Source organism: Apium graveolens, chromosome 10 (genome assembly GCF_009905375.1).
Source record: "Apium graveolens cultivar Ventura chromosome 10, ASM990537v1, whole genome shotgun sequence".
Lineage (NCBI taxonomy): Eukaryota > Viridiplantae > Streptophyta > Magnoliopsida > Apiales > Apiaceae > Apium > Apium graveolens.
The window spans coordinates 204,826,760-204,850,131 of record NC_133656.1 but is presented as its reverse complement, the minus strand read 5'-3'; the positions used below and the strand labels follow the sequence as shown (position 1 = coordinate 204,850,131).

At 31.5% G+C, this 23,372-nt stretch overlaps 2 protein-coding genes across 2 annotated transcripts; both read left to right on the top strand.

Annotated features, from left to right (window-relative positions):
- The first annotated feature begins 6,856 nt into the window (after positions 1–6,856).
- On the top strand, positions 6,857–10,057 carry LOC141693253 (glutamate decarboxylase). The gene is made up of 7 exons (XM_074498278.1): positions 6,857–7,022; positions 7,122–7,326; positions 7,955–8,155; positions 8,581–8,795; positions 8,887–9,140; positions 9,259–9,311; positions 9,396–10,057. The coding sequence occupies exons 1-7, from the start codon at positions 6,937–6,939 to the stop codon at positions 9,879–9,881; spliced, it is 1,500 nt and encodes a 499-aa protein (XP_074354379.1). The 5' UTR covers positions 6,857–6,936; the 3' UTR covers positions 9,882–10,057.
- Positions 10,058–11,705: 1,648 nt separating this feature from the next.
- Positions 11,706–13,645, top strand: LOC141692666 (uncharacterized). The gene is made up of 5 exons (XM_074497579.1): positions 11,706–11,943; positions 12,059–12,222; positions 12,421–12,505; positions 12,580–12,753; positions 13,156–13,645. Exons 1-5 carry the CDS (start codon positions 11,829–11,831, stop codon positions 13,443–13,445), a joined length of 828 nt encoding a protein of 275 aa, XP_074353680.1. The 5' UTR covers positions 11,706–11,828; the 3' UTR covers positions 13,446–13,645.
- Positions 13,646–23,372: the final 9,727 nt, after the last annotated feature.

The following is a 23,372-nucleotide window of genomic DNA, read 5'->3' as shown; positions in this document are numbered from 1 at the left end:
ATGAGGGGTGGCCCTGCAGCGCTTGCATGACAGAGTCACCACGCATTTCATTTGTCGTGTCTCCTGAACCTCAGCCTTTTTCTCCTCTTTCTTTTCCTTGAGATTGTTAAACTTGAGTCTGAGGTCGTGCTCGCTCAATCTTTTCCCTTCACGATCCAGCACTCTGGTTGACCTTGCCTCAGAGAAAGCTGGCCTTTACCCTGATCTCTCAGAGATCTGGCTGCCCCGCTTGACCTGGCTTGGGGGGATCTCATCCCATTCCAAGGATGGCTCCTTCTTCCATCCCGTCTCGTCTTCCACATTATTGAACTCGTGAATGAGCCGCTTTTGAGGGTCCTACCCTTTCCAGTTGCGCTACAAGAGCTTAAGGTGGCATGCTTTACGCTTAGCAATCCTAGTAGAGCTCTTCTCTACCCTGGACATCCCGGTGTTTATTTCACTCATCCGGTTGTCGAGCCCTTCATATAGGCTAAGACCGCCTGTCCTTTAATAGGTACGGGCGGTGGCGGTGGCGCCTGGTTCTCTAGGGGTGTTTTTTCTAGCCCGTTAGGGGTTCCCTTCTTGTTACCTCTTCCTGGTACTACCATGAACTTGCCTTCTTTAGTCATCTTTTCTCTCTAAGATGAAATATAAGCCGCCCATCCTTCTAGCGCCAAATGTTAAAGAGAGAATTTTGTTTAACAAAATTTTGGAGGTTGATGGTCGGAATAAAGATCAAGGGTGGTATTTTTAGGGCGGATGAAGGTTGTCTATGGTGGTGGTTGAGCTTGTATGACGACTTCTCAAGAAAGAATAGGGTTTTTTTACTCTTTGTTGAGTGTCAATTTATGTCACATACAAGCAGCCATCCCTTTGTCTAACCTGTGGCCCAGCTCATGAGCGATGCGAGCTGGTGTTCCTTATAGAAGGTTTATCATGTTTTAGGTATGTAGCCTGCTAATCCAAGAATAGGACAATGCAAGCCCACAGGCCCGAACAACATTATACACTTAGCCTTCTCCATTTGGATCCTTGTACCATGTTTTATGTATAGCGAGCCCATGAGCCAACTCGTTGGGCCTTCCTATCGCTTGAAAGGTCGTAAAGCAGTGGGCCATCAAAGTTCATCATGTTATGAGCTCACAGCCCATTCCTTTAACAGATGAACCAAAGTGCGAGCTCACCGGCCTAACTCGTACTTTTCATAAATTTAGGCTCAACTCCTCTTTTTATGCTTATAGGGACCTTTTCAAGTCCCATACCCAAAAGTAGGTATAACAATGACCAATTTCATCTTCCTATACTCATTGAAAGTGTCTTTAACATTGTTCTCACACCATATATGCATGCCCAAAGAATAAATAATATCCTCAATATTCATAATTAACTATCATTTACTTGACTTGTACTTTTGTAGAACTTCCAAGATAATTCTTCCTTATCATGGGGTAAATATGATGAGATGATTATGGACAAAGTCAATATGAGCTCGAGTAGACCTCTTTAAAATGAGAAAACATCTTCAATTTCAAATAAAGTGGTTTTTTAATAGATGTTTCTAGAGATTTGACTTCAGGAGATAACACTTTCAATGACTCAAAACAATATTGTGTTTCCACGTCTTGTAAATTAACCTCCACCAAGATTATATATCCGTCTTCCATACTCTTATATTAAGAATTAGAGATATTCATTACAACTCCAATGGATCATTGTATGAAATATGCTCTAACTTATCATAATCTATAATATATCCTCTAAACATTTTGTTAAAGATTTATCTATACACCCTGCACGATCAGATGTTGTTTGAAAGACTTTCACATCTTTTTCACTTTTAATTAACGTAGGTTCTAGCTGCTCCTTTCCATTATCAAGCTCTTGTTGCTGATATTATTGAATACTTGAATAATTATAGTCCATTGATGAAGTTCCCAGGTAAATTCCTTCATTGATTCATGACTAATTGGGGGTTGCACTAATAGCTGATTTCCATCAAATAAAATAGAATATGTATTAGAAGGACAACAGTCAAGGGTATGAGTACCACAAAATAAACACACAAGACATTCTCAGATTGGCTATGTGGTGGACTTGGTGATTGCCACATTGATTTATTATTTCTCATGCAAAAATCCTCAACTATATCGCACATAAAAGCTATTCTTTCCTGCAAGGAAAGAATTTTTCGATCTCAAGCAACACACTCTTCGTCATATATCATACCCATCAGATATAAAAAATAATCCATACATAAATCTACATTTTTGGACCTGTCATATCCATTAGATATGAAGAATATTTTATACATATATCTACGTTGTTGAACTCGATAAATAACATGAATCAGTCATTTAAGCACAAAAAATCAAACCAAACTACAAGATAATTAACTTTGCATAATAACTGTAACAGTCACCGGCAGCCACGCCAAAAACTTGTTGTGTAGACATATATTGTAATCTTACATATCCGTGTGCTTAATTATATTCTTTAAGTTAAATTTGGCATATATATATTATTTAAATTACTGAATCTCTACCATAGTTATTTCGAGAGAAACTTATGATCATTGAATTTTAAGTTAGTGAATTGTGATCTTGTTATATTTTTACACTATTTTATTACCGACATGAACATATTAAGGGGAATTAATTATATTTACTTAAATTCTCGTATCTAAAACTTATCCAATTTATTTGCTAGTATAGTATTAACTAGTTATTTTAGTGTTAAACCTCATTTTTGTGTTCTATAACTGAATTATTCGATATTAATTGTGACTTATTCAAAATTACAGTACTTAAGAAACGATATCAGATATAATCATGCACCATTCAGTTGTAGTGTCAATTAACAATAACCCTCTCAGTATTATAATTAACTCAATAATTTACTAGAGTTGATCATACAATAGCAAATATCAGCATTAAAAGCACTTGAATTAATAAATCACAAACTACATATTGCACTTCTTATCAAAATATCAATAATTATTTACTAGGATTTCATAAAAATTCTAACTTATATAAGTTTAATTCATAATCGACAAATTAAAATAACCTCAAGATAATAAACACATGTTTATATAAGAATATATAAATAAAGATAAGAGAAAATAAAGCTAATTAATTGTCTTCAATGGCTGAAGTCTTATTCAATAATGGCTTCTTCAGTTCCTCCCTTATGTGGATCTCTTCCTCCTCTCTAAGTACTTTGTCTAATCTATCTAATCTAATAATATCTATAATAAAAGTTTTTTAATGATTTAATACAAATACAAGGAGATTATTCAATTAGAACTGAATTTTGAGGAAAAAAATCGTTGTTGCCTTTTAGACTCTGATTATGGGCTGATTCAGCTGGAATTTAAATTCAAGACCATTTTTGAAATAAAATCTCATAAGCTCTATGTGGGATGTCCAGTCATCTGTTCGGACTTTCATAAATCCGGTTATGATCAAAAAGTGGAGACCGCGTATACGACCTATAAAAGCTATTTTTAATCAAATTAAGCTCCAACTCTTTCTAATTAAACTATAACCCTTCCATTTCTCTCTTTAATGAGAGTCAATATCCGTTTGTAGATCCATGGTTCTAATTATTCATTCTATTCTCCATTCCGCAGATCTACAATCCCCTTTCATCGTTTAATCCCTTTTACTCTTCCATCCTCTTTTTTATTTTTCAGTTTTTTTAAAAGTTTAGAATAAACATTCTTTTCGGGTGAGATCCAATACTATTTTTACGAGATCTTATTTGTACTTTTCTATCAAGGTTGTCCAATCTTTTTTAGTGCTATTATATTTTGTTTAAAGTATTTGTGTGTTTTGGTGATGTTGGTGCTGTTACAAAGGATTTATATGATTTTTTGGAAGATTTGAATTTTTTGCATCGAAACTGGGACGATGGTGAATATCAAAAGAGTTTAATTTTCACAACAAAAAATTATTCATGTTTTGAGAGCATTTATTCCTATTTTAATTGATGTAACTAAAAATCTGAATATTGGGTTACATATGACATTTATGTGAAGGTCGAGTTGTGACCCTGCTAGTTTCATGGTTGGTGGGAAAGCTATTATAATTCTTTTAATTTTAATGAATTTTATTCTATTTGTTAAGCCAATGAAAAACAAGACGACTATTTTTTTATTTCATTTATTTGTTTACCAATCATGTTGTATTATCAGTTCGAAAATTTATTCCAACAGTTTTCCGATATTTTTATCAATGCATTCTATTTTATTTGTTAAAAAACACCAAGCCTTCCTATATTAGAAATTTTTGATAGTGACAATAAAATATTAATATTTATTTAAATATAATTTGAAGTAATACAAAATAATTAAAATATAACGATAATAGTATGACTAAAATATAAGGATAAAACATAGAATAATCTGGACATAATCTGTACATAACGCGTGAAAGTTTGTAGTCTTAAAGTCATGCTCCCGAGTTTATTCAAGAGAGAAGAAAAAAGATTGAGAGAGAACACCCATAAGTTTCTTCCAAAAAATGGGATGATTTGGGGAGAAACTCTCACATACTTTTAAATATTTTAATATTTTTAAAAAATTTCTCTCCTTTACAAGAAATAACTTGGGAACATCTTAAAGAATTTTTTTTATTTCTCTTCTTTTCCTTTCTCTTTTTTTTCATAAAAAACTTGAGAGCACAGCATTAAAGATCGTTTGGAATCGAGATTCGAATATTGATCCATACAACAAACATGACTGTTGCAGGGCCTGGTCGATATCTTACTTATAAGCAGGTTATTTCTTATAATTTCGTAATAATTTATCGACGAGTATTTGTCAACCCAATTTATAAGTTAACATTTTAACTTATAAGCTGATGATAAGTTGAACGTTTATAACGACGTACTTTCTTTTCAACTTAATTTGATATTTCTCCTTTTTGTTAATTTTAATTTTAAAATACATGTTTTTAAATGTTAATCTAATTTAAAATTCATGAATTAAGATAACTTTATTTAAAAATTATTCATTTTATTTTATTTAAGTAAAAAAAATTCTGACATATAAATAAAATTATCCAAACACTTATGTAACTTATAAGTATTAATCTACTTATCACTTTTAAGTTATTTATTCATTTTAAGTTATAAGTTACTTATTTTAAGATTTTTGAAACAGACACTTTTAATTTATGACGGTCATAAGTGTACCGTCTTAAGAATTTTCATTTTTTAAGGGTCCGTTTGAGAAATTTTAAAATAAATAACTTACGATTTAAAATGAATAAATAACTTAAAAGTGATAAGTAGATAAACACTTATAAGTTATATAAGTGTTTGAATAATATTACTTAAAAGTCATAATTTTTTTTATAAATAAATTAAAATAAATAATCTATAAATGTTATTAACTTAATTTGTGAATTTAAAATTAGAAAAAAAAAATATTTTAAATTAAATTTAAGAAAAAAGTGAAAAAATCAAAATAAGTTGAAAAAAATATGTCGTTACTAACAATTAAATTATGAGTTTATAATTATAAATTCGACTTATAAATTAGGTTGACAAATACTAAATGTTAATAAATTTTACAGATTTATAAGTGAATAAATCACTTTTTATACGGTTGTGAAACATGCCCTTAATCTTATTGCAAACGATGCAAAACGTTATGCATTATATTCCGCCTTATAAAATTTTGTAAACCCATACTACTGTAATATTCTAACATTGGCACAAACCAATTTGAATTGTCGGGTCAAAAAATATAAATTCTTCATCGTACCAAAACAGGTTAATCAGGGCGGCAGGGCCGGACATGTACTTATAATCTTTTTACTAGAGTATTTCCTTTCTAAATTACTTTTACATGCATGGTTAAACTATTAGTATTACTTTTACATGCATGGTTAAAGTACTTTTTACCATGACAAACACTTTTGAGTTGTTATTTTCTTTACATGTTAATCTATCGTATTCTATTCAATTAGCACATGGATTACTCTCCAATCTATATTCGTTAGTGGCTTATTTTTCAAGCTACAAATAAAGTAATTATCACCGTTCGCAGCAAACCCGTCCATTGTTTTGAAAGTAATTTCATTTGATGCTGCCTCTGTTGGGAACATAAACCATTCCTCATATAAAAAGCATTTCAGTCTGATTTTTTTTATTGGTGATCTAGAATAACAAATTGAAGTCTTACCTTTGACCCTAGTTTTTCCATCAAATTCCGGTGTGCTGTTTGACTGCTTGTTACGAAATTCTTAAATCTTAAAAATAATTTCCCTAAGTGTTTGTGAATGATAAATTATCATTAAATTATTAAATATTTACTCATTAATAAAATAGATCTCACTATATATTAATATAAATATTTTTTTAAGTTTGAGATATATTTTAATTTATAAATAAAATGTGAAAAGATCAAATATTTGATAATTTCATCATTGAATTGCGGAAAATTGTGGATAGCAAAGCTAGTTTGTTATATGCAGAAACTTGGAACCATCTCACAAATTACTAGAGTAGTAAAGTTAAGCCCACATAACATTTTGTGCTATTTATATTATAATACTTGGCTGAAACGGAGCGGATTTGGTCAGAGATTTGTTATTAAAAATATCAATTCAGTTCGCAAAAGCTTTAAATTATCTTTTTCAACCCCAAAAAAAGTAATATTGGATTTGTCATCAAATCAGGCCTGAAATCGCTCAAAACTTGTTGTCAATTTTGACACGCCCACATTTTAGTTTGATGTTTCTGTCTGTCACAAACGCGGTATAAAACGGTATTCAGAAGACTTGGATTCTTCTCCGTGTGACTAAAGTCAAAAAGAATGAAAACTTAAAAGTAGCAGCTAATTTTTTGATATAAATACAACGAACAGCCTACTCTTCATCAAACAACAACAAATCAAACACAAGCTTTTCATTCAATTGATTATTCTGTCTACAGATTTTTATAGAAACAACAATGGTGCTTTCGAAAACAGCTTCAGAATCAGATGTTTCCGTGCACTCGACTTTTGCTTCTCGTTATGTTCGAACTTCTTTTCCCAGGTGTGTGCATGTCACATTCTTAATATAAACATGAAGTTTACACTGAAATTTCAGTATATTGAATTGTTGATTAATGTTGGTTCATGTATATTGTTGCAGATTCAAGATGCCGGAGAATTCGACACCGAAAGAGGCAGCATATCAGATCATAAATGATGAACTGATGCTGGATGGAAACCCCAGGCTGAACTTGGCTTCTTTTGTGACAACATGGATGGAGCCAGAGTGTGATAAGCTGATGATGGCCTCCATTAACAAAAACTATGTTGACATGGATGAATATCCTGTTACCACTGAGCTTCAGGTTCTTTTTTTCCCATCCTTCTGCTGCTTTCTGTTTATTACTGTACTTTTTCATGCACAGTACTTGCTCAATATTTGACGTTCGTGTTGGCTTGATTATGAATAGCCTAATAAAATATCTGATATAGTTTAATTAGTGAAAAAAATGTATGGCAAAAGAAATGAAGACACATTCATCAAAATATTTTTTGTAATTAAATAAGCATTCAGACGGATGAGATCATAACCTAGTGACAAAGACTATAATTTTCTGTATGATAATTCACATATTCAATTTCTCTTCCTCCCGTCTTTGTGTCTTATCTACATTAAAAGTAATAATTAAGTATGTAGATATCAAACCAAACATAAATTAGAGGTCTTTGAAAAATCGTGGTAAGACTTCATTTCCTTTGGTCAAAGTAAATTAGGTGAGCTATTTGACTTTCTCACATGTCTTAAGACTAGGGACATGTCAAGGGCAAGTCGTTACATAATCCAAGTCACACAAAAATCTGTTCTGCAATTTTGAAAATCTACATGTAATGTATAAAGAAGTGCCGAACAGTCTTCCTCAAGTGTTGATTCTGCAACCGGCAAGGCACAGATCAATGTTTATCTGATATGGTACGCAAAATTCTCTTATGCAGAATCGTTGTGTGAACATGATAGCACATTTGTTCAATGCCCCATTGGAGGAATCTGAAACTGCTGTTGGAGTTGGAACGGTAGGTTCATCCGAGGCAATTATGCTAGCAGGACTCGCTTTTAAGAGAAGGTGGCAGAACAGGCGAAGAGCCGAGGGAAAACCTTGTGATAAACCAAACATAGTCACTGGTGCAAATGTTCAGGTATACTTGTATTTTTTATAATGTTAATGCAAGGACTCAAGTTTAGGATTAGGACACTTGGAGAATGATATTAATGAATGTTGAGTAACCAGGTCATCTAAAACCTTAAGATGTTAGAGAAAGGCCTCAATAGGATCATATATTTAACACTCCCCCTCACTCGAAAGCCCATTTATGGGTCGAAGAGTGGAACACCGGCGCCCATCTTTGGGGCATTAATTGCCTTTAGTGTCCACAATAAATTGTGAGAATGTTGGGGGTGGCTGGGAATCGAACCTTAGTTCTCCCGCCAGCCTAAGCTCTGATACCATGTTGAGTCAGCTCATCTAAAACCTTAAGATGTTAGAGGAAGGCCTCAATAGGATCATATATTTAACAATGAATGGCCTAATGATGCAAGATTCTGTCATATGATGTATTTTTAGGTGTGCTGGGAAAAATTTGCAAATTACTTCGAGGTAGAGTTGAAGGAAGTGAAACTGAGCGAGGGTTACTATGTGATGGACCCTGTACAAGCTGTTGAACTGGTGGACGAGAACACCATTTGTGTCGCTGCAATCTTGGGCTCAACCCTCAATGGAGAATTCGAAGATGTCAAGCTCTTGAATGATCTACTGATGGAAAAGAACAAACAAACAGGGTACTTGAATTGATATAACTTCCCATTTATAATGCTTTGCTCTGTTTCCATTACTCTTCTAATAAATCGAGTTCAAATACGTTCTTTGCAGATGGGACACCCCAATTCATGTAGATGCAGCAAGTGGTGGATTTATTGCACCATTCCTTTATCCGGAGCTCGAATGGGACTTTCGCCTTCCACTGGTGAAGAGCATTAATGTTAGTGGCCACAAATATGGACTTGTGTATGCTGGCATTGGTTGGGTTGTATGGAGGAGCAAAGAGGATTTACCTGAAGAACTTATTTTCCACATTAACTACCTTGGAGCTGATCAACCCACATTCACCCTCAATTTCTCCAAAGGTAACAAAATAATAACTATGTTTCTGAAATACTTGCATGTGTGGACATACAGTATATGTTTTAGCCACAGTGGCACAGTACAATTATAATGTTTTAATTTTATCTACTTGATCTTTAGGTTCAAGTCAGGTCATTGCGCAGTATTATCAGCTAATCCGCCTGGGTTTTGAGGTGAAAATTAACTTATATTATATCAATTATTTCCAGCATACATGTTTTGAAATTAACTGATAAAAAACTGATCTTTGATACTAGGGTTATCGTAATATAATGGAGAATTGTCAAGAAAATGCCATGGTGCTTAAAGAAGGTTTAGTGAAAACAGGACGCTTTAACATTGTGTCAAAGGACAACGGAGTCCCACTAGTGGCCTTCTCGTTAAAGGACAATAGTCGTCACAATGAGTTTGAAATTTCAGATACACTTAAACGTTTCGGTTGGATCGTGCCAGCTTACACTATGCCAGCAAATGCACAACACATCACAGTTCTTCGTGTTGTCATTAGAGAAGATTTTTCGCGGACACTTGCTGAGCGACTGGTACTAGACATTATTAAGGTGATTAATTACTTGGATGCTCTTCCTTCGAGTTTTAGTGCCAAGGTGAAAAATACTGATGAGTTAGAAGTGAAAGTGAAAAATGGGACTGTTGTGAAGAAAACTGATATAGAGACTCAGAGAGAAATTACTGATGTTTGGAAGAAATTTGTCATGGCCAGGAAAGCAAAAGTAATCTGCTAAACTTGAGCATAGAGGACTTTAATTGTTTCAAATTTTGCTTATCTAATTGTTCTTTTGTATTTGTTTCTAAACTCGGATATGCTTAACGAATAATGACTTACTGTTAATAAGGGATGCTTTTTACCTAGAGGGAGTTGCCTGAAACTTTGAGTTAACTGGTATCTTGTTTTTCTATACTTAATTGAGGAGTTGAGTCCTACTCTTACATGGTCGAGGTGGATGTTTAAGCTAATGCATTGCCAATTTTTGTAAAGGTTCATTTTCTCCGTTTAGTACCATTTCTAGTCCCAGAATCCAGATCTCCCCAGTCGCATCTTTACAACTCAGCACACAGGACACTGGCTACAATAGATTTCCATGAAGATCCATATGCATTTAAATTCACGAGATTAAGAAGATCATATAAACACTTAACCATCAGTCCATCACATCAGACACGACATTTTTCATATCTAGTCTCTTAATTATATTAGTAATTTTATCAGAATACTCAAATTGTAGCCTTTCTACAATACAGAACCAGACCACAAGACTAAACTAAACAGGACAATGTTTCACAGTACTGCCAGTGCCCCTTAAATAAATTTAAAATGCAGCTGAACAATAGAGAGTTGATATTCTGGGAACTGTTACTCTCATCTCCAAAATTGAGGAACCTAGAAAGAAGCCATTCTACTACAAATAAGTCCAAAACTAGACATTTTACCACAAAAACTCAAGTTCAACATACGCACTGCAATAAGAAAAATGTTCTGAAACAAATTTTTTAAAAAATGTATCCTCATAAAGTTCAATGGTCTTGGTCTCATGGATGGTAGATTATTCAACAAACAACAACACCTTGGTCCACTTATTCAAACCCAATCTTTGCAGTGCTGGGTTCACTGATCCGACTTATGAATGGAAGCCAGCATGCCCCCCCTGGTGGTCCTACAAAATATAACACCCAAGATAACGGAAACAAAGATCTGGTTGTGATATTCTCCGCCCCACAGTTTTTGCAGGTACAGTATAATGTTTTATTTTTATGTATAATATATTCTATGTGCATTATATACGTTACGTAAACTTGTTCAAATACTAGAGACATAAGGTATCGGTTAACTACCACTTGTTCAAAAATTGTAGATTTATGGAGTTATGGTTATGGTATCGGTTAAATAATAGGAGGAGAAATGGAACTTTGACATCTATTTTTTTGTGTGTCTCAAATGAGATGAGAGTTTGATCAAATAAGGTCTAGAAAAGAGGATAAAGGGAAGCCGGAGATTACAGCATCTACGGACAAATGAGCCCACAAAATGTAACAAAGAATGTGAGTAAAGCTGGGAACACCAAGTACAGCACAGGAAAGATAGACAGTTAGTTCACCACAGCACTTGTCAAATTAAAGAAAAGTTCAACACAGCACAGCTGAAGGAAATGAATTGGTAAAAGTCTAAAGAGGGTAAAGAAACAAATGAGAGAAAGGAAAAGCTGAATTTGAATTATGTCTCTTTAAGCAATTGTCCTCTTTGCTTTCTGTAAATCTTTTTTTGCCTTATTATGCAACCAAACCAACATCAAATCATAACCACTGCAATTATTTAGTCCCCCACATTACCCACCCTTCATATTAAATTTCAATTTATATATTCAAAGTTTTTATACCCATATTTTTCGAATCCCAATAAACCAATAAATCAGCTTTCTTTTCCACCCTCTTGTCTATCATTTGCTCACAGTTGACTGACTCACTTTCTTCCAAATTTCTTTACCACATATACATTTTTATTTTTGTCTTTAACAAATTCCAAGCATTGACAGGTGTCAATTTCGGGTCGAATTCGTGTCGGGCCAACAAATTCGGATTTAAGAGTTTCAGGACACACACTCTTACTGGCTACACCCTACAAGTACTGGCTACTAGTTATTTAAATTCACCTATCATTATCATTTTGTAATAAAATGGAAGACCTTCAATCTGTAGCTAACTACAGTAGCTTCTGCTCTTCTTCTTCTTTACTTGGTTGGGAATATCATCACAATCTTGGAGTTTATAATGCAGACATGTCTCACTCAAGTAACTATTCTTTGTTCCTTTTCTTTCCTCTTTTGTCTTGTTTTAATTTCTGGAGACTGGATTATCTGTATAGACATATTAATGTGTAACCATGCATTTTTGTGTACTTTTGCAGCTGTCCCGGACAGTAATTACACTCCACCATATCTATCATGTCTTGATAATTCTGATTATTCCACTGGCTATCTACAAGATGCTCTGTTCGAGTTCAGCTCTAAACGAAGGCGGCTGCTGTTGTTCTCTGATGATCAATCAAACTACTCTACATGTCCAATTCAGGTACTACATTACAACATTATCTAGTTTCTCAAACAAGTGGTTAACTAGTATATTTTGAGACGGAGGGAGTATTTTTCTGACGTAGTACTATTATCTATTTATAGTTCGAACTCAACTATGTACTTAATTGTTTTAAGTACTAGTGACAGCCGTCACCTGACATGTATATATAATTTGAATTTCATCTATTTTGTATAGAGTTTTTGGAAGGAGAATTTTAACGCAATTTATCCTGAAGATTTCGGATATGTGAATCAGAGTAGTGAAAGAGATGAAGTCTCAGGTGAATAATTCATTCTAATATATGTTTAGGGCTATTAGTTTATTTTATAAAATTGATCCTTTCTATATGTACAGGCAAGATGATGAGTAAGTATAATGCAGAGGTGGAAATATTAGTAGAACAAGCAGGACCAGGTTTTGAAGGCAATAATAATACTGGACATTCTTCCTCTTCTGCAAACAGCAAAGATTCACTCCAGACTGGGTCCTCTTCTGAAACCCTAGATTCCCTATCTCCTCTTTCAGCTGGTAGGCCTTATTCCCTTTACATTATACTAATTAGAATACTTTTAGTGTTTTTTTTTTTGCATTATATATATGTGTAGAATCTCTATTTGCATGAAACTTGTAACACACATAATTGTTGTTCAAAGTGAGGTAATACTGATACATAAAAACAAAGTGTATGATGCTTGCAAAAGAAAAAGACAAAAAGAAAGAGATAAAAATTTAGGTAGCTAGTGAGTCTAAAGCATGTCTATGATTTATTTTTTCTTTTTCCTTTTTGGAATCATGCTTTGAACTATTCACATACATAAAATTTTACAATAGCATATTTCTATTTTTCCATCAATAATTATATTTTCGAATTTTTTGTTGTCAAACTTGGTTGATGATTTGATTGGACTAATCGATAAATAATTGTATTAGGTGGAGGAGAAGAGAAGAAAAGAAAGAAGGTGGTGATCATGACAAGAGTGGTGTATCCATTTGATGTGGTTAAACCAGGAGGAATAGAAGGCGACATGACCTTAAATGACATCAACGAGAGGATTTTAATGCCGCCGACGAGGCCGGTGATGCATCCGGTGGGAGACTTTGCTTGCAAGCCAATCGTGTCGCCGCGCGGACCAGGCTTGTCCGGCAAACCGGTGGTGGCTTTTACCAGAGTACAAACTCAAGGGAGAGGCACAATTACTATAATTAGGACCAAAGGCTAAGAGTAACTAGTTAATTTGGTTATTAGGACAGTAAATTATGTCATTTCTCTTGCGTAAATTGTATAGACATGTGAATGACCGTATGGGAATGGAGGATCTGTATATGTAGGTACAATTTCGTTAGTTAAGTTATTCTTAAATGCAGTAAAATGCATGCTTTTAATTTACAAAATTTGTTGTTGATTAACATTTAAACTTCTAGATGTGCGTATTCTCTCAATTCAAAATTTATTTGTCTCATCTGCCAGTGAAATTCGTAAATAACTAAACTCAGATAAGAAGTATATATAATCGCAGAATCCAGCTAGCATAATTGTGATTTTTTTTAAAATCGTTTAGATATATAATGAGAAGACTAGCTAACTACTACATGTCGTCAAGTGTAACAAACTAGGACATTGACTTTTTAAAGCTTGCTCACCTTCATTTCAAAAGCTTATTGTATCTGTCCACACCGTGATTTGAAATCCAAATATATGGATTTTTAATATACCTAATTCGTATTTCACGGCATGTTTGCTTACACATTTATATATATGTATGGCTGGTACAATGAAGTTTAAACACAGAGAAATAACAAAACTAGTGGGGGTTGGATATTGTGAAAAAAAAATATGAGATCATGTTCGTGTATTTTTTATTGTCTTTAAATTTTAGAGAGATTGATTAATTATTGTAGTACCTGAACTCTAAACATTTAGAGAATGGCATGTGATTCAAGTTTTTCAATTTCATTTATTTAATTTAAAAATTTATTGTTGATATAATATTAATATAAATTAAATTTATTATTGTCAATAGTAATAAAATATATAGAAAAGTGTTAAAGAATACTCCTAAAATATTGTTCGGGTTTCAAAGTTCTAAAGGACCTGCAACTTATAACAGCGATTGAACTAAGCATGCAATATGTATACTAATATATACATGCAGCTTTTCAATGGAGATCTCTGCTTTAAATTGGCAGGCGTTGAATATATAGAGTGCTCCTGCCTCCTTGCATGTGTTTTGTTTGGACTTTTTCTTCGCTCGACTAAAGTACGGAAAGCTAGCTCTGAATAATTAGTAGCAACAATAAATCCAACACCATCTATATATATCTGCCTTTTGAATACGCATTAATACAAACATATATATATATAATATATACATTCTAATATTATTTAGCCAAAAGCTTAGCTATATTATGCGTGTGATATAACCACTAACTTTTCAGCAATGCGCTCATGCTAATCTCATTTCTTGTCATGCATGGGACCAAGGATTAACAACTTCTCTTGTTATTGAAACCAAAATAATATTCTAGCAAGTTTAATATTTCAAATTTTGTATAAATGTAGTTGCGGGATGAGTTGAAGTTAGGTGTGCTGTGTGTATAATTAAGTGAATATCGCCCAGAAACAGTACCAAACTTGATCTGGATATCCGTTCAAGGAGAAATCCATTTCTTATTTAAAACGATATATTGACCCACCACGCCCTATGGAAAAACGTGAATAATGAGTAACAACTTTTTTCCCCTTTGAATTCATTCATTACGACCATTACTTCGTATTCTTATGGTCACCGGTGGGGAAAGGTTTTATATATACTTTCTATTGTGTGTAGCAAGAAGAGACTTCATTAATAAAATTTCATTAATACCTGCTTGATTACTTTAACGATTTTTATTAATAAATGAAACCTCTCTTTTTAACTGTTATTTTAATTTCACTTATTTTTTGTTCCACCATCTTTTGGTTTCACTTCTTATGATTCATGTTATAACTGTAAAACCATATTTGTTTCATGATATTAAGTTGGGATAAGATTATAATTCTTTAAATTTTTGAATCTCATGTTTATTTTGTAAAAAAAATAGTGAAGGATTATCCAATAATTATAATCCTTTAAATTACCTTATCACATATTTGTTTTGTTAGAGTAGATGACATGACTATTATAATATTGGTCGGAGACGGTATTATTTTATTCCCTCCTCTTACTGATCATTTTTTAAATATTATAATCTCCTCATTGTAATTTCATGTAAAACAAATATAAGATTGAAAAATTTAAAAGACTATATTCAAATTCCAAATACTATCACTCAAAACAAATATATTATAAAATTTTAAAGGATTATAGTTCAATCCTACACTAAATCCTTTCAAACAAACATATGATAGGATTATTTTATTCATGGGACTAATTTTAATGGATTAGTTATCCCCGATTTATTATCTCGGGATTATAATACCATGAAACAAACACGACCTAAGTGTATTATTTTCATCCCTTTTTATTCGTACATGACTTATAATTTTATATGTATTATTTTATATGTGTTAGCCGCGGCCACGCCGGTTGTCAGAGTTGCAGCGCAGCCGCGCCGGTTGTCAAAGTTGCAGTGCGGCCGCGCCAGGACGGGATTTCAGAATTCTGTTTCTACTTGGATTTTGAGAGTTTGAAGCCCATCTTTATTCTACAACCTATATAAAGCCTAGAAAAGACGACTTTAATAAGAAGTACGTATTGGAGACTAAGGAGAGGCAACAAGAAGACCTAGAAGTACAAATTCAACCAAGGCGAAGATGATCTAGTTTATTCTTGTGATTCTTTATTTTAAGTTGTAATATGGGATGCTAGTTTTCTTGTTTGGTGAACCTATTACTCTTGTTTAACGTACTTTGGTTTTTATTCAGTTTTATAAAGACTAAGTTTATTATACCATATTTTCATCGGAACTCACGGTGATGATGAGTTCGGTTATGGGCTAATCGTTATCGTGGTGTTCTAAAGGATTTACTTATGAATTTTTTTGGTTAATTTATTTCGATAACATAGTGTATGGTGATTGTATGATATCCTAGTATTGGTTGTACTTATTCGTCTTATGAGCGTCGCGAACTTATAAGATAGCGTGTTAATCTCTATTGAAGCGAAAGTGAATATATGGGTTTCGAACTTGCCATGCTAGCATAGGTTCATGTATTTGATATGCATGATTCGTAAGTAATTTTAACCATCTTACTTACCCTATGTAATCATGATAGATAACTTGTGCATTAAACCGTTATGTTGTCAAATTCTATAAACATATAGGGTCTCAATATAATTGGTGTATATTCAGCTTCTATCTCTTTTGTGAATGTCTGGTAGTAGGGTATACGTACAACGAAAGTTGGCGTTTACTAGTTTCGTGTTATCTGATTAATGTCATCACCATCGCATGCTAAGGTTAAGAACAAAAAGGCTATTGAATGAAGTATTTAATGAAGTTAGAATCTCATGTTTCTGTCATATAAGTTAATCAACCTTAATTTTCTTAGTTAATATTAATTAGTATAATCTTGTAGTTATAAACAATCTCAATTTGTTATCATCTTAGCATTGAATAATAACCATACCATTGTTGCATAAGTGCATAAATTGAAATTAATCTAAAAGAGTGTTTGTGGGAACGAACTAGAAATAATTCTACATTACTTGTGAACGTGTATACTTGCGTGTAATATTAGCACGTGTTTTCGCCCTAACAATCTCTTCTATATATAATAGCACAACAAGGGTATAATATTTTGAGATTAAAAAGTCTCATTGAAAAGACTAAATTACCCCTATTTTTAATATTTATATAAAAGTTGTGTTTTGTGGGAATCAAACTAGAGTTGCTTCATTCTTCTATACAACCACTACCACTACACCATATTGTCACATGTATTTTTTATCATACACATAATATGTAAGTGTGCTAAAGAAATGTTTTATTTAACTTTAAAGATAGCTACTTGAATTCCGTAAAAAAATGATAGTTACTTGAATTTTTGTACAATTAATTTTAAAGAACTGAATTCCAGATATAAAGTTAGGTAGAGTACATAAATGGATTATTATCTTATTTTTTGGTTTGAAAATATATCTCATATATTTTTAACATATTTTTTATTATAAAATGTAATTAAAATGTACATATATAATTTTTAAAGAAAATATTGGAAATAGAATCGCCTATATATAAATAATCTAGATTGGTATTAAATATTTAGATAAGTTCGAATTATAATGAGTCAATGAATTTTAGTTTATTTTGAATTTGAATCAGAATTTTGCCCATTATTCAAAAAATACTCGAAATTTGACTACATGACTAGCCGAAAAATATTGTCACATTCTACGTTTAGTACATTTAAATGACAAGTTCGACGAGAATATCTTACCAATAATGTGAATTTTTTTGATATCTTATATTAATATAAATTATCGTGTTTGAGGTATTTATAGGATCAAGTCAATTGATTATTTGTATTAAAATTACTAACTTCACTGGTAGCGCAATAGTGTTTTGGGACTTGTCCCGATTTTAAAATTATTTGAAATTTGATATTAGATCTCACGAGATTTGTTAAAACTACGATGATATATTAAATCGATTTATTTTTCATTTTTCACTTTAAAAAAACTAGCATTTTAAAAAGAATTCTTTTAGATAAACAATATTTATTGATCAAGATAATATTGTTCAAATATTTTGAATTATTTTAATATTTTGAATTATTCAAATAAAAGTTATATATATACTATATTGTAGCATTTGATTCAATACATTTTATACTATTTTAAAAAAATATTGTTCAATAATTTGAATGAATTAACCGGTTCAACTAATATTTATAAAACTTTATCGAATTAAAAAATATTTAATTTTAGGAGAATAGTATACAATATTATCAAATTATTATATGAAGAAATATTAGATTTGTAATGAAAGAAACTTAAAAATAGTTGAAATAACAATATAATTACAATTTTTCCTTCAAATTCTTGAAAAAAATCATGAACGTCAATACTAAGTTTTACAATATATAATTTATTTTCATGTTACATGATTGATACTCGGTCGCGTAAAAAACAGATATGGTTTGTGACTGATAATGTGAATACCATATATAAATTATTATAATTTATTTATTATATAATTTTAATTTTTAAATAATTATAAATACATGTTATTTAAGTAATCAATTGCCTCACTAGATATTAATAATGATTATACATGTACATAACTCAAATATTTTGCATATAAATAATTGAAACTATCGTAATTTCTTAAGAAATGTAACATACGATAATTAACATGCTAACATAGACACATATAATTTAATCTTATTTTGTTAAGAGTAGTGTAAAAAAACTAACATTTTTCCAAACATACATAAGTTAAATTTCAAAAACTAACATTTTTCATTAAAATCAACTTTTATATTAACAGTAGTGTAAATTTTATATTATTTTATATTATGATTGCAAGTAATTCTGAATTCAGTTATTCATTTTTATCTTTTTAAATTGAGTAAGTTAATTGTAAGTTAGTAGAGAACTCAGTAATAATATAGACCAATTATATAGGTAATTTAAATAAAATTCAAAATTTTTGGTCAACTCTGTATTTAACATATATGCTAATTTTTAACTTTTTCTTTGTAAACATACCAACGACATTCTACATATTAAGTTTATTTGTTTCATTTTAAACGTACACTAACCGCCCTATTTATATTCATTCATTATATATAATTATACAACACAAACAAGAATATATATATTTTTCTTAATGAGCTTTATTGTAAATCTTGTGTAATTTAGTATTGTCATGAATGAAAATGATACACAGATAAATACGTTAGACATAATACAATATTTATAAATAAAAATATAACTAAAGATATTATAATTACATGTATAAAAAAACTCTAGTACGCCCTAGCGTCCAATAAAATCACAAAAGAAGATATCTTATGAACACCAAAACAAAACAAAGATAACGCCAAAGTTGTCGTACATATATATCTTAAAAAAAGATTAAATATAACTACAAAAGAAATTTAAGCTACAAACAATAGGAGGAAGAAAAGAATGTGTTTTTGGTTTGGCTTATTATATGTTCCACATGTCCAGGATAAGGACCGAGTTGCTCTTAGATATAATATTTTTACTTTTACGTAATAATATCAACAAAAAGTAATAATAAATTTAATATGTTTGTCACTTTTGTATATTTTTTAAAAACATAAATTAATCACATAGCAATTTAAAATGAATAGATAATAAACATTAGTCCGGATTCTGTTTTATTTAGGTTCATTCAGAGATTAGTACCACTAGCCTCCTGTTTTCTTTAATATATATTTCCAAGTTGAGTAGTTTACTATTGTCAATGAAAATTACTAGTCTGAGAAGACCAAGCAATATGTGTTGGGCCTCCAAGACTGATTTGGTACCATTTAGTAAACCCAGAAGCCCAGAACTGAAGCTAAAAGAAGATTGAGCTAGCCCATTAGTCTGTGCCCTCTCTAATTTGTCAAAATACATTTTTTTGCGTTTATATCAGAAGAGATTGGACTGCGAGTCTGTGACTCATGTGAGCCAGCGCAATCGCAACCCTATTCTTCCTCGTGACATTTTGGTTTTTCTGCTATAATTTACGATGTAACAAACTCACTCTGTTTTACGATTCGATGCTGCTTCCTTATGCTGGTCTCTTTCAATTTCATCATAAAACTAAACAAAATGCAATGCATGTCATCATTTGAACTGAAGTGTTGAGTAACGCCATCTGTTATTATTTTTGAAAATCTCCATACAAAACTTCAACTTACATATTGGAACTAAACGAACTAACCAGTTAGACACAACACGAACAAATATTTAAAATCATTCACAAAGTATAAAACATATTATGGCGCGCTGTCAAGGAGGAGGAGCCACCGGTGCTTCTTTTCTTGAAATGTGCCTCTTCCTCTTTGTGAAATACAGGCACGAAGAAAAAGACAATTTCAAAATATTCCGGAGAAGTTGTCCCCTTTTCGGGATCAAACGTGGTGCTTTCCTGGTAGCTCTGCTTACTAAGATCCTGTGTGGCTTACTGGATGCTGCCATATGTGATTATATATTGTTAACTAAGGAGGTGAAAAGAATTGGTTAAGTGCGAGAACGAGGAAGGATCGTAGTCGAGGAGTGTGAGGGAAACAGAGCTTATTAATATGGGAGTGTTTTAGCCGCGTAAACGTGTTTTTTAGCGAGTACAAAAGACCGGAGTGATATAGAATATTGGAGTAGTAGACTTGTGAATACTTTGTTTTGGCGAGTTTACTAAGAATAAAAATATATTAGAGATCGATAGCTCTCCTTCTTCATTTTTAATGTTCTCTTGAAACTTATTTGTAATTAAATACACTAGCTAGGCTCGATGTTAGGGTTCAAGATAAAAAATTCTAATTTTGAAAATAATAGAATCAAAATCTGATTTCAGCTGTGGCCAAAAAATCCGATTTCAGTGGACTTAGTTGTGCTCCATCTAGATATGCACAAAAAAATCATCGCGCCGGGTTTTATCCGGATTTTAAAAAACCCGGTTTTTTGAAAATGGATAGGGCCAGGCTTTTTTAAAAATCGGGCCGGGTCGGGCTTCCTAAAAAATATAAGGCCCGTTTTAGGCCCGTGGGCCAGGCCGGATCGGGTCGAACCAGACTTTTTTATTTATATATATATTTTTTTTTAATATTTTATAATTCGAATTATGAGTAATTTAAATACCGGAGAAAATAATATTTTTTTTTATCGTAGGTAACCCGCAGCCGCTACCCTTCGGGTAAATGCGGTTTACCTGGGTAAACCCTACTGACTCACGCAATAGCCTACAAACCACGTGAACCAAGGTAAACCGCATTTAAGCGACAGACTCTGACTCAGGAGGCATAATCATAAATTATCCTCCCGTCGGATTCGAACCTATGACCAAGAGGATAGTTATCCCCTCTTTAACCAGCTGAGTCAACCCTTGAGAAAATAATATCTTGATATATGGATAGAGTAGCTTAGACACCGAAATAAATAATTATTTTTTAATATATATAAATAATCATATATATCTCAATTGCTTCTAATATCATAATATAATATTTTATAAATTTTAAAAAGTATTGTATATTTTCAAATTTTATATAAAAAATTAGGTTTTTTAATCGGGTTTTTCAAAAAGCCTAGGATTTTATCCTAGCCGAACCGGGGTTTTTTCGATCCAGAATTTTATCTAGAATTTTTGAAAACCGTGCTTTTATTCGGGTTTCGGGTTGGGCTGGATTTGCGAGAAAAAAGAGGTCCATTTAAGGTCCGAGGGTCGGGCCGAGTTTTTTCCGGATCAGGCTTTTCGAATTTTTTTTTCGGATCGGATTTCGGGTTTCAGATTTTTTTGAATATCTCTAGCTCCACCTCAAACAAAAAATTTAAACTATTTCACATATTCTATACTTAGAGTCATAAACTCAGTTTGAAATCGGCCCAATTGAAATAACATATTAAATACAAATTCTTCGTAATTATAAAATACTAACTGATAATATGTGCGAAATATGGGCCATATATTACAACAAAATAATTTAAAGCTATTACGTTTTGTTTGACCGAATAAACATAACTAATATTTTATATTGAAATTCTAGCCAAATAGTGAACACAATTAACATATAGTTTAACAATGCCTAAATCAACATTATAAATACCAAAAATATCTACCTATATTCGAAAATGGAATAAACAAATAGAGTTGATCGTGAGAGAATTTCCAACTAGCATGAATATTTTCATGATGTCAATTACGTAATTACACAAAATAAAAAAATAATGTAATTGTAGATTATTAAATTTGAAAATGGGATGAAAATGTATAATTAATTTTAACATTATAATTACGGGGAATTGAAACCGAGTGAAACATAAAAACTTAAATAAAATAAATAAATCTTGTATAATTATATATTTAATGTTAAAACCGAATGAAATCAATTAAATTAAAATATATAGTTATAATTAAAATTTCGTCCTTTGATATTATTGTGTTTCACCATAAGGGTGTTTATCTTGTTAATAAAGTGTATTGATATAATTATATAGTTGCAAATGTTCGAAATTGATGAAATTAATTAAATTAAATTATTTGCTGATAAGCAAAATATGATATTTTGGTGCTCGGTACTATTGTGTTCAACGAAAGTGTTTACTTATTTTGTAAGGAGTAAATGTCAAACATATAGTAGAGATTTGATATAATGTAATTTTTGAGAATTGGGTTTAAAAATATGATGAAAATATGTAAATAAATTATTAAAAAGACCATATTTTTTTATAGTTTTATGCGATTTTACCATGTTCAGAAAATATTGTTAGATATCTTTTGTAATCAAAATCAACTAAAAATTAATTGAGTATGATTGGATATCTAAGTGGTTAAGAATTTATCCCCCGTGTCCGGTTCGACTTTGGTTCACCGCAAGAATATTTTAAAAATATTTTAGAACATATACTCAGGGCTCATTTGTTAAATTTGAATACATTAATCTGAATAATTCAAATATCTAGATGATTAATAAATCCGAATATGAATGAATAATATTGTTTGGTACATAATTGATCTGAACCATTGGAATTTTTAGAAAATCAAATATGTATTATAATATTAGCATCATTTTGAAAATATTAATTTTTGATTCAGAAAACAACAATTTACAAATTTTATGACTACAACTTATATACTAAACACTTTAAAATACATAAAAAATAAGTTGGGTATTAACTAAAATAAAAACTTTATAATATTAAAATATGAAACAAATATAAATTTGGTAGAAAAATGGTTCACCGAACAAAAATAATACACAAAAAAATATAAATATAATTAATATAGTTTTTAAGGATAAAATAATAGATGGTACGAAAATGAGGGCATAATACGTTCAAAACCATCCATGAATTGTTTAGGCAAACTTTTAACCAAGAATGATTCAGCTAGATAAGAACAATTCAATGATTTTTTTTTTAAACAAGCAAGCTGATTCCCAGAATCGGTAAGCTGCTGCCTCATTCAGCCATATTCATGGGAAACAAATGGAC

Excerpts from the sequence above, each read along its gene's own strand:
- LOC141693253 (XM_074498278.1), top strand. The coding sequence starts at position 6,937 with ATGGTGCTTTCGAAAACAGCTTCAGAATCAGATGTTTCCGTGCACTCG. Across the intron at positions 7,327-7,954 it reads CTGTTACCACTGAGCTTCAG|AATCGTTGTGTGAACATGAT; the intron begins GTTCTTTTTTTC and ends TCTCTTATGCAG. Across the intron at positions 8,156-8,580 it reads TCACTGGTGCAAATGTTCAG|GTGTGCTGGGAAAAATTTGC; the intron begins GTATACTTGTAT and ends ATGTATTTTTAG.
- LOC141692666 (XM_074497579.1), top strand. The coding sequence starts at position 11,829 with ATGGAAGACCTTCAATCTGTAGCTAACTACAGTAGCTTCTGCTCTTCT. Across the intron at positions 11,944-12,058 it reads TGCAGACATGTCTCACTCAA|CTGTCCCGGACAGTAATTAC; the intron begins GTAACTATTCTT and ends GTACTTTTGCAG. Across the intron at positions 12,754-13,155 it reads CCTATCTCCTCTTTCAGCTG|GTGGAGGAGAAGAGAAGAAA; the intron begins GTAGGCCTTATT and ends TAATTGTATTAG.